The 19,506-nt window shown below is 36.0% G+C and overlaps 1 protein-coding gene across 2 annotated transcripts in view; it reads left to right on the top strand.

The window, feature by feature from the left end:
- Positions 1-19,506, top strand: part of Slc25a24 (solute carrier family 25 member 24) — a 48,229-nt gene that overhangs the window by 3,267 nt on the left and 25,456 nt on the right. For both annotated transcript variants that reach the window (XM_063255235.1, XM_063255226.1), the window contains exons 2-3: positions 1,895-2,021; positions 6,011-6,098. In XM_063255235.1, the coding sequence (XP_063111305.1) occupies positions 1,895-2,021; positions 6,011-6,098 (215 nt within the window). The remainder of the gene's footprint in view (positions 1-1,894; positions 2,022-6,010; positions 6,099-19,506) is intronic.

Below are 19,506 nucleotides of genomic sequence, written 5' to 3'. Positions count from 1 at the left end.
TTATTGTTTAAGCCAATATGTCTCCATAGTAGTCAAGTGAGGTCATTTGTCACATATTTCTGGCTGTTGTAGCAGGAAATGCATTCATATAGACAGAAATTGATTTTTTAAACAAAGAAACATTTTTATAGTGTTGAGATGTAAAAAATCTTTTTCTTGATAACTAACAGGTTTTTTCAGTTGATACTTTATTTTCTTTTTATCGTGGAGTGATCAGGCTTGCAACCTCCCAAAGGAGTGGACTGCAGAGGCATAAGTAAAAGAGACAAATGGTAGATTTTAGGGTGCCAAGAGGATCAGAAACCTCTGACAGAGTTCAACATTCTGGGGCCTGAGACAAAGAACTTCTCTGGGTGTCAGGTATTTAGTTTTCAGACAAAGGGACTGGATATTGACGAAAGTGCAGGAAACTGAGCAGGGCCCTGGGAGTCAGTTCAAAGACTTCTCCAAGTAGTAAGTTATGCTGATTTAGGAGAACTATCTTATCTCCAGGTTGAGATTTGTGGCAAGACTCAGAAAGCCAAAATGAGTTGCCTGCAACTGCAGTCTCTATCTAGTTAATTGGAGTTGGAGCCACGTGTCCTTAACTATGTCTTATCTTGTCCTTTGAGGAATTACTGTCATCACAGGCCTCATCCAGGATTGTGACTCATGGAGGGTTCACTTACCGTGAATCTGCTGCCCATCATCAGACAAGGGGCTTAGGCCTGGGACACACTCACAAGTAAACATAGAAAGCTGATTAGTTAACTTTAAATCTTGCTCAGAACCATTTTGTAGTGGTCTCCATCATTTACTAACAAAAGTGTGAGATGAATGTACAAATGGGCAATGACTGGCCTATAACTAAAAATACAACTTTGGCCCACAACCTGTGGCAACCTGTCCCAGACCCAGCCCCTTATCTAGCATAAACAGCCCAGGGATCCAGCCTGCTATGTTAGGCTTCAGGAAGTTAGGTTGCTGTCTCGCACGACAGTCGAGGAACCTAGGCAGTAACTTTTTAACAATCAGACTTAAAATGACAAGGGCTTGCTTAATAAGTTAAAGACTCCTAAAATTCACACTGACAGGTTTTCTACGTTTTGAGTTCACTTCAATTTTAGGGCCAAAGAAAGCAGAATGCACAGCCACAGTCATGCAGATGCTTGCTTTGTAATTAGCATACAGCTTCTCCAGGCAGCAGCCTCCACCTTAGGCACATCTGAAACCTCCCTTTTCCTACTGTGTAGCTTCCCAGGATTCTGCTCCCCATTAAGTCTGTCAAAATGCTAGTGACAGTGGCTGACTACCTTGCTATAGTAAATTTTCATGGTAAATAGCTTTTGGTTCTCTTGTTTGGCTGGTTTTCATTTATTTCCACAGAGAAACATACAAGAAAATTCAAAAGAGAAATCTTAGCCTCGCATACTTTTGGTAAATTGAAGTCATTTGGTGATTGTAACTTTCTTTACTTAGCATGAGAAAAGTTGCAGAGATATGTTTTTTTTTTTTTTTTTTTTTTTTAAACATTAGACTTTTAAAGATACGGTCCAGAGATCTCCTAATTTTGGGAATTAAGAGGAAAAACACTGTGTTAGACATTATGCTAAAATAAGTGTTTGATTTCCATCTTACGGTTTATCAAGTATTTGTCTAGAAATTTAGGATATGAATAGTGCTAAAGATGTTGTGTTTTCTAGAAATAATTATTTTTCTAACTGAAAATGTAATACAAGATCTGGAGTCTTTTGCAGTAGAATACTTTTATTACAGATTTGCCATGATGGATGATGAATGTATCTGGTTGAAAGGTGGTCTTTCAGGAAGACAGCCAATCTGCTTGAACTATGTATACAATTAATGTAGTACTGTTGCCCATGATGACAATAAATATCTGCATTTTTTTTTGTAGAAAATTTTTACAACTGGAGACATCAACAAAGATGGGAAGCTGGATTTTGAAGAATTTATGAAGTACCTTAAGGACCATGAGAAAAAAATGAAATTGGCATTTAAGAGTTTGGACAAAAATAATGATGGTGTGTTTTTCTTTTATTTATTCATCAGCTTTGAAGAAATATTTCTTATGCTTCTAAGAGTCTAAAATTATGTGTGTTTTGTAGATGATAATTATTGCTTGTGTTAATATTTATTTTAGCAATGTAATTTTTATAGAGTTCATACTTTCAGTGAAGAAAATCTATAAATAACTTTGTCTACTATAATTAAGCAAAATCACACAGTGTTAACTATGGAACATTATGCTGATTTGCCTAAGCTATGAGTTAAATATAAGTATGTTTCCTTGCCCTCTCAGAAATGGTATTTATGTTGTTTATCTGTAGACATGTATTGTATATTCTAACATTTTAAACTTTTAAGATTATTTTACATTTGGTGATCTTTTTGAAAAAATTATTTTAGAGAACATATTCTCTGATTCTGAAAATTAGAAAAAAAATAGCATGTGCACATTTGAGTATGTAACTTTCTAACTGGGTGTGTGGCTCCTGTAGGGAAGAGCATTAAGAATGCCAGGTATGTAGGGCAAGAAGAACCCAAAGCTCATAGTAGGAGAAATGGAAGAGTTATAAAGCCCCCATCTCTAGAGGCAACCTTTGATAAGATGAGAAGTTTATTAAGTCATAACAGCACCAAACTCCTTTCCTACTTGTGAATATTCAGAGTCATTCCATTTATAGTTTGTTATTTTAGAAACAAGGTGAACAAGTAGGTTAAGAGAAAGTATATGGTTTTTATATCAGTCAGGACAATATGTAAACAATGGGCATGGCTGGGTCTAACAGACTTCACTTACAAAGACATGAGGCTTTATTTGGCTTCAAAATTATAGCTTTCCACCTCTTGGTTTATACTGAGCATAAACTTCAGTTCAAACAAACAAACAAACAAACAGCAAAACTCTTTGGTAATGATTCTGATCTATGACAGGAAGAGCTTGTTGTAGTATTAGAACTTTTGTGGCCTCTAATAAACTGAACATTGTATGTTCCCAAGTCTAGTTTTCAGGCAAAATTCACTTCTTTCAATGAACTTTCCTTCCTTGTTGGGAAGTTTTGTCCCAACCTGGGACAATAGTTTAATTGTTCAGTTATAGAGAAAAAAAGTAATCTGAGAGCTATGTCTAGCTCAGGATCAACTGCCAGATAATTAGTGGCTGTCTTAGTTATTTTTCTCATTGCTGAGACAAATACCTGACACCCAAAGTTAAAGGGGGAAAGGTTTGTTTAGCTTACAGTTTGTAGAAGTTTCAGTCCATAATCTGCTGGCTCTCAGGCAGGGTGTACACAGCAGTGCATGGCGGCAGAAAACAGCAAAAGCAACAAGTGCAAAAGGGAGACACAATACGTTTTCTGTCCTTTATATTGTATGCAGGCTACCTGCCCTGGGGGGGGAGGGGTGTAGCACTCACACCCTTAATCAGAGTATTGGGCCACAAACCATTCACAAATTCTAGATTCTGCCACTATCAAAATGCTTGTCTCCTCCATGACTGCATGAGGGTCTGGGGGACATCCAGACACAACCCATAACAGTGGCTAATCATTCTAATATATAAATTGTTTATTTCAGAAAATTCTAAGAGAATTATAGGGAATAAAGGCAAAATTTTAATGATACCTGTGTAGTAAATGTCAACAATGGCCATGTAATTTTTTTGTATATTTTGAAATAATTTATTATAGGTACATATTTTTATCAAGGTTCTTGAAGCAAAGCAAATACAGTTGATCCTTATTATTTGTGAACTCTGTAGATTTGCTGCTTGCTTGCTAAAATTTAACATTGAAAGGTACCCTAAAATGTATATTCACAATGTTTCCCACCCATTCATGAACCTATACAAGGGAACAAAACATTGTGCCATATGCACATTCCTAGCTAAGGTGGAAGACAGTGACATTTTGCCTTCTTAGGTTAGCTTGCAGAATGTAAACTAGTGTCCTTTTTGAGTTCTGTCTTGTGCTATGATTTGGTTGTTGTTTGTTTTCATTTTGTACTTCTTTTGGGAAGATAACTTTGCTTTTTAAAATGTTGTATGTAGGGGGCTGGGGATTTAGCTCAGCGGCATAAGCACCTGCCTTGCAAGCAGGCGGTCGTGAGTTCGATCCCCGGTACCGATAAAAAAAAAAAAATGTTGTATGTAGTGTTCCTAAATACCAGAAGGCCGTAGTGTAGATGAAACATCAGAAACGCTTTGCCAGGTTCAGTGTTAGTGAATCAACAGTGTGTGTTAAGTTGAGGTATCTTAAAACATTGTAGGAGTAATGGAACAGGTATAAAGCCCCCATCTGTAGAGGCAACCTTTGATATGATGAGAAGTTTATTAAATCATAACAGCACCAAACTCCTTTCCTACTTGTGAATATTCAGAGTCAGAGAATTTTCAGAGTCAGAAATGCACATGAGACAAGTTCAGATATTGATCAGTTGATGAAAATATGATCTGAAGTTTCCAGGAACTTCGCTGTGTGTTTCCTGTAAGAGCAGTGGTTCAGATATTTATAATTAAGTGTTTGTAATGACTTTATAAAATATAGCTACTTTGAATACCAAGAACTGAATGAAAATCTTTTAAGAGTATGGTTGTAAAAAGGAACATACAGAGTGGTATTTGAAGAATTTTATCACTACAGTTGATTCCTCCAACTGTCTTTGCATGGGCCAGTGTTATGGTTTGTGTCCAGTTATCCTCACAAAGCCTCATTCAGTCCTGGAGGCAGGCTTCTAGAGTTTGTGATTGATTCATTGTCTAGTGCGGGGATTATGAGTATGAGTGCTACACCTTGCAAGGGGCGGGTGGCCTGCATACAGTGCAAGGAAGGGAGAGCAGCTTAATTCTCTTTCTTCTCCTTTTTACTCTTGTTGCTGTTGCTATTTTCCATCACCATGAACTGTCGCTCCTCTGCCGTGTACCGCTTTGCCTTAGAGCCAGCTGAGTATGCACTGAAACCTCCACAAACTGTGAACTAAGTAATTCTTTCTGTCTTTATTTTGGGCAATGGGTATTTTGTCTCAGCAGTGAGAGAAAAGTAACCAACACAGCCAGATTCTCATGATGTTTTCCTTTCCCCAGTAGGATTGTGTCTGAATTCTGTCATTTCTTTGAGATCCCTTTTCTAGATGAAGTCATTCTTTTCACCCTTCACTAACAGTAATGTTTGTCTTTTTTTCCTGAGAAAAGCTGTTAGTCCTGCTTGGGTGACTCTCTCATTTTGTTTTGCTTCATCTGAGTTCATATAAGCAAGTCCTGTGAGCTGCTCCACTGACGTGCTGAGCTGTTTACATTTATTGCTTGTACTTTGCTTACCGTCTCTTCCTTCTGCTTGCTCTCCTCTCCACAGATGTGATCTGATTTCCCTAATACTACACATTTTCTCTTCCATTGCCCTTTTCTCTTTGCTCCATTTTTTGCTGCCAGGTTTATCAGAGAAGTGTGTGTGCTCTTTAGCCCCATTTCTTCTTTTCTACTTTATGTGGAGTTCATACTCTTAGTGGAGAAAACCTACAGTCATATAACTTTACTCATAGAGACCACCTTATCATTTATTAAAATCTAAAAGTAGATGCTTTTAAAATGAGTACATCCTAGGTTAATTGAATTCACCTCAAAGTCAGATTTTGATTTGAATCTCTGTTGGGCTTGTTTTGAGTCTCTCACCCAGTAGACTACTTGAGCTCTTACCTCTTTAAAGGAATATTATTTTCTACAAGGTTATTATGATTACTGGAATACAGTGTGCATATTGACTTATTTATTTATTTTGGTATCAGGAATCAAACTCACTACCTCACGCTTACCAGACAGGTGCTGTGCTGCTGAGCTGTATCTCTTGCCTTGACGCATGTATTTATTGTTTTGCATATTGTTGTTGCAATATGTAGCTAAACAAATGCATAATTTTTGCCTTAATCATTTCAAAGCTTTCTCTTAAATGAGATTTGAAATTCACATTTCCTAAGCTTCTTTCAATTCTGAGTTTATACTGTTTTTGTATTTTTAAAGGAAAGATTGAAGCTTCAGAAATTGTTCAGTCTCTCCAGATACTGGGTCTCACTATTTCTGAAAAACAAGCAGAGTTAATTCTTCAAAGGTAAGCTCTTCATCTCACTGTCAATTTTGGAGTTTAATCTTCTACATTAGAGATACGTATCCACAGGTATGCTGGGAATGTTAGAATACTTTTTCTTGTAGAGCCGCAGTGGCAGTGGACAGCAGTAAAGAGTTAAATCCAGAGATAAGGAGCCAAGGGTGTGGGTAGTGCTTTTTCTCCTCATTTTTTTAATGCATCAATTGAACTGGTTTCAAGATTAAGCATCTAGGATACTCATCAGGTTGTTTAACCACATGTGACTGGATATGAGGGTAATTGCAAAGCTCTGCTGGCTAACAGGATTTAAATTCTATTTAAATCACTGATTTAAATAGAACACAGAGATCCAGTTTCATCTTTATTGTCCAGGGAAGTCAGGTCAACTTTTAGTGAGCCAGACTCTTAGAGACTTAATGCTTTATTTCACAGAATGGAAGCGTAACGCCTGAAGTCCAGGTACTTTCCAAAGGATGATTACATTACGGTACTATTCTTGTGAATGTCTTCATCCTTCACATTACTAAAAAAGTTTCTTCATAAAGCTTTATTGTTGTTGCATCTCCTTTTGTATCCATCTATTCACTCAGAAATACTTATTTCTTATGGGAAAATAAATTAGCATATTCTTCCTTTCTATCTGTTCAGAATTTCTTTTGTAAGAACCTTTCCAACACAAAGGCTTTCCTTAGGAAATGAAAAACTAAAACATGAAAATAAGATAGAATTTTGACCTTGGAATATGTATCGTATAAGATTCTGCTTCTAAAGTCACATTCACCCAGGAAAATGAGGGTTTTTCTCTTGTTCTAAGGATATTCTTTTTGGTGGCTTTAGGAATAATGCAAATTTTAAACAAGCTACAGAATAGGTCAAAGTATATTCATTGGTTGAACTGCTGTAACAAAATATTGTAGACTAACGTACACTTCTGACTTATGGTTCAAAGAGGAAATTATAAATGGAAATTGAAGGATTTTTAAAAAATTTGTTTTTATTTTAAAGAGATTAAGACAAAAGAGGACCTAACAAAGCAGATCAGATCAGAACAATGCAAGTAACACAGCATTTTACCACAAGACAACCCATAATTAACAGTAACTGCCATAGTGTCTCTTTCTTTGAAATAGATGAGCATAGCTTCATATATGATAGTATCAAACATAACAAAAGAGTATAAAACCATTCAAGAGAATGAAAGCATTACAGTCTTTCAGAACCAAATAGCAGAGAACGAACAATGGCTACTATATTATCTCATTTTCCATAGAAAATATGTTTATATTATCACACATAATAATATCCAATAAGATACAATAGTATAGAACCAAAGGCAATAGAAAAACAAAAGCATAGTAGGACTTCAGAGTAAAATGATACTAAATCAGCTCTGACTATTCTAATCTCTTCTTTTCTTTAAAATAGCTGTTTATACTATCACAGATAATAAAATCAAACAAACTGGGATAAAACCATTCCAACTAATGCATGTAGACATTATAAGGCTTCAGAGCAATGTAATGGGGAATCATGATTACTAAAAACTCTTATGAACTCTTACCACTTCTTACACTAGAGAGACTATTCGTTATTTATAAATGTGAGTTTGATTTATTTTGCTAGTGAGTATGGTCTTAAGTTGTGTCCATTTATTTATAAATATCTCAATGTGATCATTCTTTATAGCTGAGTAGTACTCCATTGTATAAAAATACCACATCTTTTTTATCCATTCTTCAGTTGATGGACACAGGTTGTTTCCAAGATCTGGTTATTACAAATTGTGCTGCTATAAACATGGGTGCACATATATCACTGTGGTATGATGTTTTCAGTTCTTCTGGGAATATGCCTAGAAGTGGAATAGCTGGGTCAAGTGGGACTTCCAATCCCAGCTTTTTGAGAAATCTCCAGACTGACCTCTACAATGGCTGCACCAGTCTGCACTCCCACCAGCAGTGCAGCGGAGTTCCTTTTTGAAGGATATTTTGGCTTGAAAATATTAAACTTATATACTGTTTCTAAGGTGGCACTTAAGCAGTATTTTATCATCTTTAGACTTTCATTACTTACTTTTGAAATAAAAGTTGAAAACTAATAGTCTAGTTAAGTTAAGGGAGAGAAACAAAATTAATCTCAAAGAAGATAGAAGAAAGAGGTAATAAAGGCAGCAGCATACCTAAATAATAAAGTCACAGAAATAGGATCAAAAAGCCAAAAGTTGGTTGTTGGAAAACACAAGCTTCTGGAGAAATTGTGGGAAAAAATGAAACTAGATGTAAATAAGTTATGTTTGCAAATATATGCACCAGAAATTCTGAAAAGACTAAACGTTATGAATAGTTTTTTGCCAAAAAATTTCAAAAATATGTAAAATATGAATTTCTTTTTTTTTTTTTTTGTATCTTTTTTATCGGTACCGGGGATCGAACTCACGACCACCTGCTTGCAAGGGAGGTGCTTATGCTGCTGAGCTAAATCCCCAGCCCCTAAAATATGGATTTCTATAAACATATAACGTACCTAGTTATATCAGGAAGAAACCAGTAATACCTAAACAAAGAAATTGTATCAATAATTAAAGTTTTTCTCATAATGAAGCCTAGGAAACCAGATAGTTTTAGAAAACTATCAAAAAAACAGAATTAAAAGTATTTCCAAAGTGTAGAAACGCACTGTCCAGTCTTTCCTGCAAGACCACTATAACCATAATGCCTAAACAGATAAGTAAATGGAGGCAAGTTATGGATTGATATGACTTATGACATAAATGTAAAAATTTATATAAAATATTAGCAAATAGAATCAACTGTATGTAAAAAATACCATAATCAAGACATTTGTAAGAATAACATAAACATTTATTAAATGGTATTAAAAAAGAATCAGTACAGAAAAGATACGTTTTCTAAGTTGCTAATAGAGATTTCATACCATTGAAAAGAACCTGTGTGGGTTTTTTTTTTTTTTTTTGAGGAACCTGTCAATTTCAGACTTGAATTTATACCAAGGAGAAAAGATAGAAGAATAACCAAGATAATTAAGACATTCTTAAAGAACTGAGGAATTTCACTGTAAAATCAGGAACAAGACGAGGATGTCCATTATTACCACTCCTATTCAATATAGTGCAGGAAACACTAGCCAGGGCAATCAGACAAGAGAGAGAAATAAAAGGAATAAGGATAGGAAAGGAAGAAGTTAAATTATCATTACTTGTCAATGACATAATACTCTACATAGAAGACCCCAAAAACTCCACCAAAGGGCTATCAGAGTTAATAAGCAAATTAAGCAGCTTCGCTGACTATAAAATTAGCATTCAGAAATCTTTAGCATTCGTGTACATAAACAACAGATTCTCTGAGTGAGAAATTATGGAAATAACACCTTTCACAATAGCATCCAAATAAATGAAATACTTAAGAAGCAATTTAACAGAGGATGCAAAAGATGTATACACTGAAAACTATAATACTCTACAAAAAGGAGATTAAACAGGATATCAGAAAATGGAAAGATAGCCCTTGCTTTTGGGTAGGAAGAACCAACATAGTGAAATTGGCCATACTCCCAAAACTGATAATGCAGATTTAATGCAATCCTGGTCAAACTACCATTAATATACACCGCAAATATAGAGAAAACATTCCTAAAATTTGTTTGGAAACAGAAGAGACCTAGAAGAGCATAGACAATCCTGGGCAGCAAAAGCAAGGCAGAAGGCATCACAATCGCTGACTTGAAATTATACTACAAAGCTATTGTGGCAAAATCAGCAGGCAAGGAAAACAGACCTGAGGATCAATGGAACAGATTAGAAGATGCAGATACAACTATAAAGACACTCGGCCACCTTTTCTTTGACAAAAGGGCCTAATATGTTCACTTTAAGAAAGATAGCCTCTTGAATAGATGGTGCTAGAAAAATTGGCTTTCCAAAAATTGCTGAAGACTAAAACTAGACAGAAGACTATCACCATGCACTAAACTAAAATCAAAATGGATCAAAGGTCTAAATATTAAAACAGAAACACTAAATCTACTGGAAGACAAGGTAGGTAGAAATATTGAAGATATAGGGGTAGGCAAAGAGTTCATAAACAAAACACAAACTATATGGGAAGTACTTCAAAGAATCAACAGCTGGGATCTCATTTTATTAAAAAGATTTTACACATCAAAAGAAATCACCAACAGAGTGAAAAGAAAACCCACTGACTGGGAAAAGTTTTAGCCAACTGTCCTGCAGATAAAGGAGTTATATCTAGAACATATAAAGAACTGAAAAACATTGGGCCCTCCGAATTCAAAGACTCAATTCAGAAATGGGCATCTGAGATGAACGTGCACTTCTCAGATGAAGAAATGCAAGTGGCAAATAAATATATGAAGAAATGTTCAATATCACTGATCATTTGAGAAATGCAAATTAAAACAGCACTGAGGAGGTCTGCAGAGGAGGAGCTGGGCAGATCTGGGGTGCCCTCACTGGCCTCTCTGCGTGTCTGGAGGACTCTGGATTTCTGCGCCCAGACTGCTGGAGTTCCCTCAGGCTTCCAGGTGCAGTGAAGGAGAGAGGTGGGTTTGAGGCTTCCACATCAGCCTCCCCATTCCCGGCTTCATTTGGAGACCTGCTGAGCTCCCGATAGGTGGGCTGGCCCACACTACCAGCCTAGCCCAGCCTGTTTAGCTGCCGCGCCTGGCCATAGGTCTGCAGAGGAGGAGCTGGGCAGATCTGGGGTGCCCTCACTGGCCTCTCTGCGTGTCTGGAGGACTCTGGATATCTGCGCCCAGTCTGCTGGAGTTCCCTCAGGCTTCCAGGTGCAGTGAAGGGGAGAGGTGGGTTTGAGGCTTCCACATCAGCCTCCCCATTCCCGGCTTCATTTGGAGACCTGCTGAGCTCCCGATAGGTGGGCTGGCCCACACTACCAGCCTAGCCCAGCCTGTTTAGCTGCCGCGCCTGGCCATAGGTCTGCAGAGGAGGAGCTGGGCAGATCTGGGGTGCCCTCACCGGCCTCTCTGCGTGTCTGGAGGACTGTGGATATCTCTGCAACCAGGGAGGGTCCACAGGTTCCTGAAGCACTGCGGCCTGTGGTGAGTACCCTAACCCGGCTGCGATTGAAGAACTGTGGAGCTTCCAAGGGGCAGGTGGGCACACAGTGTCCCTGAGGCCCAGCTTGTCTGGAACTGCGGAGTTCTGAGCAGGCAGAGGAGGACCACTGGTTCTGTAGGCCCAATGGCTTGGGGTAGCATGGTGCCAGAGTCTCAGTAGCTCCAAACATAGAAGGGGATTTTCAACAGATCCTGAGGAAGCTTTCAAATAACACTTGAAACACAGAAATATAGGAAGATGACAAAACGAAAGACCAAATTACAACCTCAAACCTCCAGCCCATCTCAAGAAACCCTAGGAGCGATGTATATAGAAGAAAATATATCCCATTCACCTCATATATCGGACACAATAGCCACTGAAATTGACAAGCAACTCCAGGAAGCTTTAAAGAAATTCAAACTCGAAATAATCTCCCAGATAAAAGAAGAAATGATAAAAGAAATGAAAGAGATTCTAAATATATCTAAAGAAAACACAGATAAAAAATTGGAGGAACTAAACAAAAAGATAGAATCCCTAGACGAGCAATATAAGAAACAAACAGAATACATAATGCAGATGCACAGAGATATACAGGAAATAAAAAACTCCACTGAAAGTTGTAAAAACCGCCTTAATGAAAGTGAAGATAGAATTTCAGACCTTGAAGACAGGATTGCAGCTAGTGAACAGGAAAGGAAAGATCTTTTGAAAATAACAAGGAACCAGGAAACAACAATTCAACAACTGCAAGACGATGCAAAGAAGAATAACATAAGGATGATAGGGATTAATGAAAGAGAGGGAGACAACATGAAGGATGTCAGGAGGATATTTAGAGAAGTAATAGCTGAAAATTTCCCAAGCATGAGATCAGAAACTGACATCAGGATCAGTGAAGCATATAGAACTCCAAACAGTCATAACCAAAATAAAACTACACCCAGACATATAATAGTCACCATCCCAGAAATCCAACACAAGAATAGATTATTAAAAGCTGTCAGAGAGAAAAGACAAATCACTTATAAAGGAAAACCTATCAGAATCACAGCAGACTTCTCAGCACAAACGATAAAGTCAAGAAGAGCATGGAGTGAAGTATTCCAGATCCTAAAGCAAAATGATTTCCAACCAAGACTGATATATCCTGCAAAACTATCATTCAAAATAGATGGTGCAATACGATACTTCCATGACAAAGAACAGCTGAAGAACTTCATGAACACCAAACCAACCCTGCAAAAAATATTGAAAGACAGTTTAGATACACAAAGGAAAAAACCACTAAGCAAAGCAAATAATTAAACAGAACCGAAAGATAAAGATGCAACAGCAGAGAGATAACATTCCTACAATTAACCAGCATTTAACAGTAATAACCATTAATGTAAATGGTCTCAATGCACCAATCAAAAGAAACAGACTAGCAGAATGGATCAAGAAACAAAATCCAACCATATGCTGTTTACAGGAAACCCATCTAACCCAGAAAGATACTCACAGACTGAAAGTCAAAGGATGGAAAACAATTCTTCATGCAGCAGGAATCCAAAAAAAGGCAGGAGTAGCCATTCGGTTTGCAGACAACGTGAACTTTAAACCAACAATGACCATAAAGGACAAAGAAGGTCACTACATACTCGTAAGGGGAAAACTCCAAGAGGAAGAGATAACTATCTTAAATATATACGCACCAAACTCCAGAGCACCCAGTTATATAAAACAATTATTAACAGAAATGAAAACTCAAATTATCAGTAACACAATTGTAACAGGAGACCTTAATACACCACGGACACCAAGGGACAGATCAACCAGACAGAAAATGAGCAAAGAAATAACAGAACTGAATCACACCTGTGAACAAATGGGTTTGATAGACATATACAGAATGTTCCACCCAACAACATCAGAATACACATTCTTCTCAGCAGTACATGGATCATTTTCTAAAATAGACCATATATTAGCTCACAGAACATATTTAAGCAAATGCAAAAGAGTTGAAATCATCCCTTGCATATTATCGGATCATAGCGCTCTGAAATTAGAAATTAATGACAAAGGATACTGCAAAAATTCCGCAAACACATGGAAACTAAATAACACACTCTTGAGTAATCAGTGGGTCACAGAAGAAATTAAAGAAGAAATTAAACAATACCTAAAAGAAAATGAAAATGCAGATACAACTTACCGGAATCTGTGGGATGCAATGAAAGCCGTTCTGAGAGGAAAATTTATTGCACTGAGTTCCCACATCAGGAAAACAGAACGAATACAAATAAATAACTTGATGCTACACCTCAAACAACTAGAAAAAGAAGAACAAGTCAAGCCCAAGGCCAAAAGAAGAGAGGAAATTATAAAAATCAGAGCAGAAATCAATGCAATAGAGACTAAGAAAACAATCCAAAGAATCAACGAATCAAAGAGTTGGTTCTTTGAAAGAATAAATAAAATCGATAAGCCCCTAGCCAACCTTATTAAAAAAAGGAAAGAAAAAGCTCAAATTCATGCAATAAGAAATGAAAAAGGAGAAATCACTACAGACCCAATAGAAATACAGAGGATCATCAACACCTATTTCGAAAACCTCTACTCTCAAAAGTTTGATAACACAGAAGAAATAGACAGATTCTTAGAAGCATATGAAGTACCAAAGCTAGATCAAGAGGATATAAAACTGTTGAATAACCCAATCTCTGCTAATGAAATTGAGAATGTAACTGGGTCCTTGCCCACCAAGAAGAGCCCAGGCCCAGATGGATTCACTGCAGAATTCTACAAGAAATATAAAGAAGACCTAATGCCGACACTCCTCAAACTATTCAATGAAATTGAAAGGGAAGCAATCCTTCCTAAGTCACTCCTGGAAGCAAATATTACTCTAGTACCAAAACCTGAGAAAGACCCAACTATAAAAGAGAACTATAGACCGATCTCCCTAATGAACACAGATGCAAAAATCCTCAATAAAATATTGGCAAATAGGATCCAGCAAATCATCAAGAAGATTATACACCATGACCAGGTGGGATTCATCCCAGGAATGCAAGGATGGTTCAACATACGCAAATCAATAAATGTAATCCACCATATCAATAAAGCCAAAAATAAGAATCACATGATCATCTCTATAGATGCAGAAAAAGCCTTCGATAAGGTCCAACACTTATTCATGATAAGAACTTTACAGAAAATTGGAATAAATGGTCTTTACCTCAATATAATAAAGGCCATTTATGACAAACCAACAGCCAGCATCATACTAAATGGCCAAAAATTGAAAGCCTTTACTTTAAAGTCGGGTACAAGACAAGGATGTCCTTTATCACCACTCCTATTTAATATAGTACTGGAAGTACTAGCCAGAGCAATTAGGCAAGAAAGAGAAATAAAAGGGGTAAAGATAGGAAAAGAAGAAGTTAAATTATCATTGTTTGCAGATGACATGATACTCTACATAGAAGACCCCCTAAACTCCATTGAAATACTCTTAGATACAATAAATAAATTCAGTAATGTGGCTGGATACAAAATCAATACTCAGAAATCAATAGCATTCCTATACACGAACAACAAAATTACAGAGAGGGAAATAAGAGAAACTGGACTATTCACATTAGCAAGCAAAAAAATGAAATATTTAGGAATTACTCTTACGAAAGAAGTGAAAGACTTATACAGTGAAAATTATAATACACTGAAAAAGGAAATTGAAGATGATCTCAGAAAATGGAAAGACATCCCTTGCTCATGGATAGGAAGAACAAACATTGTGAAAATGGCCATTCTCCCAAAACTGTTATACAGATTCAATGCAATCCCAATAGAAATACCATCAACATACCTTATAGATCTAGAGAAATCACTCCTAAATTTCATCTGGAACCAGAAGAGACCTAGAATCGCAAAGGCAATTCTAAGCAGCAAAGACAAAGCAGGAGGCATCACAATCCCTGACTTGAAGTTATACTACAAAGCAACAGTAGTAAAATCAACATGGTATTGGAATAAAAACAGAGCTGAAGATCAGTGGAATAGATTAGAAGATACAACCACAACTATGAACACACTCAACCACCTTATTTTTGATAAAGGAGCCAAGCAGGTTCACTGGAAGAACGACAGTCTCTTTAATAAATGGTGCTGGAAAAACTGGCTCTCCATTTGCCGAAAACTAAAGCTAGACCCATGTCTATCACCATGTACTAAATTAAAATCTAAATGGGTCAAAGATCTGAATATTAAAACAGAAACACTAAATCTATTGGAAGACAAAATAGGTAGAAACCTTGGAGACATAGGAGTAGGTAAAGAATTCATGAACAGGACTCAAACCGCACGGGAAATACTTCCCAGAATCAATAACTGGGACCACTTCTTACTAAAAAGTTTCTGCATGTCAAAAGAAATCTCCAGCATAGTGAAAAGAAAACCCACAAACTGGGAAAAGATTTTAGTGAACTCTCTCTCAGACAAGGGACTCTTGTCTAAAACATACAAAGAATTAAAGAAACTCAGACCTCTGAAATTCAAAGATCCAATCCAAAAATGGGCATCTGAGATGAATATGCAATTCTCAGATGAAGAAATGCAAATGGCAAATGAATACATGAAAAAATGCTCATCATCATTGGTCATTAGAGAAATGCAAATTAAAACCACACTGAGATACCATCTCACTCCTGAAAGAATGGCCAGGATCAAGAAAACCGACAACAAATGCTGGAGAGGCTGTGGGGAAAAAGGAACTCTCCTGCACTGCTGGTGGGAGTGTAGACTGGTACAGCCTTTGTGGAGATCTGTCTGGAGATTTCTCAAAAAGTTGGGACTGGAAATCCCATTTATTCCAGCTATTCCACTTCTAGGCATATTCCCAGAAGAACTGAAAGCATCATACCACAGTGATATATGTGCACCTATGTTTATAGCAGCACAATTTGTAATCGCCAGATCTTGGAAACAACCCAAGTGCCCATCAACTGAGGAATGGATAAAAAAGTTGTGGTATTTCTATACAATGGAGTATTATTCAGCTATAAAGAAGGATCACATTGAGATATTTATCAATAAATGGGCGCAGCTTGAGACCATACTCATAAGTGAAATAAATCAATCTCGCATGTGTGAATACCGAATAGTTTCCCTAATGTAAGTAATGATTCAAATATATAAAAATATGTGGTAATCATGATTCCCCATTAGGTGGCCTTGAAGCCTTATAAAGTTTTCACTCATTAATTAGAAAGGCTTTATTCTGGGCTTCTTGATATGAAAATATTTGAAGCTAGAGTATATGAAGTTTTACCCAAATATTTCAAGGAAAAAGACACTATGGTAACTACTATTAAGTCAGGTTATAAGGTGGTGAAGTACTAGGTTATTGAAACAGTCATGCTGTGACCTCTATTGTTATATTGTTATGTCCTGTTTTATCTCAATCTCCCCCTTATTGTTTCAAAAAAAAATTATTTAGTCATTTCTTATGTTTGTCTTAATTAAAGAAAAAATTCAAAAAAATTAGGATATATAAATAGTAACTCTTTTCGATTTCCTATTAACTTGTTTTGAAGTCCTGTAGTACTCCCACGATCTTGTTTTGACTGATTAGACTCTGTTCCATTCTATATGATAGTATCAAGTTTGAAGACATAGGCAACTACTTTGAAGACAATAAGATTCACTAAGATACCCATTCTGGTTTGACTATTGTCTTCTTTGGAAGTCCTGTAATGTTTACAATGCCTAAGTTTTATTGGTCTTGTTCTCTACTGTTTTGTCCAACTTTATAATATCTAATGAGATAGACAATTCTTTTTAAGGAAACAAGGGACAACGTTGATAACCATTGTTGATAAACTTGTACTCTGTTCTACACCATGTGCTATGTCTATCTTTGGTTTTGACTGACAGCTTTGTTTTGCCATATTTGACTGTATTCTTCCCCCCCCCAAAGAAAGTAATAAGCACTAAGGAGTAATAAAATCCAAGATGTGTAAATTTTGTTGTAAAAAAGAGAGGGAAAAAAAAAAAAGAAAGAAAAAGAGCTCTAACGGATATAACAGCAAGTGTGTTTGGGGGTGTTAAATAGCTGACTTTATCAATGTTTTTGGAACATTGAACACAGCTGTTTGCAGTCTCCCTGTTTGAATGTCCACCTTGTGTTCTTTGATACTGTGATTTGAGGAACTATTTTCAAGAAAATAGTGTGTAATCTACTAGCAGGTAATTTCTTACTGTTATGGTTTTTTGTTTTGTTTTGTTTTGTTTTGTTTTGTAGTTCTGTATTGCGTGTACCCTTACGCCGCTTTGGTTTGTTTTGTGTTTTTCTCTTTTTCCTCTTAAATAAAAAAAAAAAAAAAAAAAAAGAATATAACTGCATATATATTTAAGTGTATAAGATAGATAACCATATTACTGAGTTTTATTGGATTATTGAACAAAACTGTTTCCAGTCTCACTGTTTGAAAGTCCACTTTATATGCTTTAATTTTGTAACTTGAACAACTATTTCTAAGATAATAATATGTGACCTATTAACTAGTGTTTTCCTGTTTATTTTTTCTGAAATTCTGTATAACTTGTACCCTTTTTCTGTTTTTTTTCTCCTTAAATAAAAAAATGCCATCATGATTATCCTAAAAAAAAAAAAAAAACAGCACTGAGATTCCATCTCACTCTAGAAAGAATGGCTGCCATCCAAAAATCAACCAATAACAAATGTTGGTGGGGCTGTGGGAAAAAAGGAACACTTTTCCACTGTTGGTGGGAGTGTGGACTGGTAAAAACCATTATGGAAATCAGTGTGGCAATACCTCACAAAACTAGGATTAGAGGTCCCATTTGATCCAGCTATTCCCCTTCTGTGTATTTCCCCAGAAGTATTGAAAACATCATTTCACAGTATTCGTCTTGTTTATAGTAGCACAATTTGTAATAGCTAAATTGTGGAAACAACACAAATGTCCATCAACTGTGGAATGTATTAAAAAAGATGTGGTATTTTTATATAGTGGAGTATTTCTCAGCTATAAAGAATGGTAAACTCGAGGCTTTTATAGGCAAATGGATGCAACTTGAGACCATACTCATAAATGAAATACATCAGACTCACATGTGTAAATATCATTATTGTCTCCCTAGTGTAAAAACCAAATACTAAAAGAGTAAATAAGATCCAAAATATACAATAGATAATGTGAAAATGAGGGAAAACAAGTGCTCAAAAGAAAAGAACAACTGGGATAGGAAAAAGGAGAAAAGAATGAAGGGAAAAGATTAGTATGTTTAGAAATACACATATATGTGTGTATATATAGTGATAGATTACTATTAATCTGTTAATTCATCAAAAAATGATTTGTTTTCATTGTTTGATTGATCATTTTTTCATGCCTAAATCTTATAATCTGAACAACTGCTTTGAAGATAACAACATGCAATATGTTAACTAGTATTAATTTCCTATTACTTTGTTTCAAAATTCTGTATCATTTTAATCCTTTTTTTTACTTAAAAAAAAAAAGAATTGGAAGCCTGCCCTTGTAGATATTAAAAGTTCTTATTAAGCTGTTCTTAAGACAGTGGCATTGCTATAGAAATATACAAGTTGACAAGTGAAAGCCATCCATAATTTGTCACATGAGAGAAGTAGCTTTGCAAATCTCTAGGAAAAAGGAGAGACTATATAATAAATGCTGCTGGGACACAAAACTGAAATTACATATATACACAAGCATCAACTTAACATGAAAGTTAAACTATGTCACTGTTGAGAGGCTGAAAGGAGCGTCTTTATCCCAGAGTAAAAATTTGTTTTTAAAACAATACATAATGTGCCAAAAATGAAAAAAAAAAAAAAGATAAATTCGGGTGAATTAAAATGAAAGCATCTATACTTGGACATCATAAATAAAGTAAAAAGACAGAAGTATTTGCCAACTTATAACTTGAGAGTTAATAGAGTCAGTTATATGAAACACTATGTATGAATAAGTCAAAGACATGGAGCAGCATTTCATTCAGAAGGAAATATGAATAGCAAATAAGTAAGTTAAATGGATGCTCAAAAGCCTTAGCAATTGAGAAGTGCAGCTCAAACATGCAGTGAGACTATTTAACCTGAGAAGTTTGTCAGGACTAAGTGTTCCTTGGCTTTAAACTACAAAATTTGAAATTCATTTATTCATTCAATGTACATTTAGTTTGTACCAGGCATTCTTTTACGTGCTTTGTTTATATTAGTGAATTAAAAGTGGAACTTTTTGCGTTGTAGAGGATAATTGTGTGTGGGAGACTAAGAAT

The sequence above is a fragment of the Cavia porcellus genome, unplaced genomic scaffold (genome assembly GCF_034190915.1).
Source record: "Cavia porcellus strain 051 isolate PalLab524CR breed Dunkin Hartley unplaced genomic scaffold, mCavPor4.1 scaffold_1, whole genome shotgun sequence".
Taxonomy (NCBI): Eukaryota; Metazoa; Chordata; class Mammalia; order Rodentia; family Caviidae; genus Cavia; species Cavia porcellus.
The sequence above is the reverse complement of the archived record's forward strand: the minus strand, read 5'-3'. Positions and strand labels throughout refer to the sequence as shown.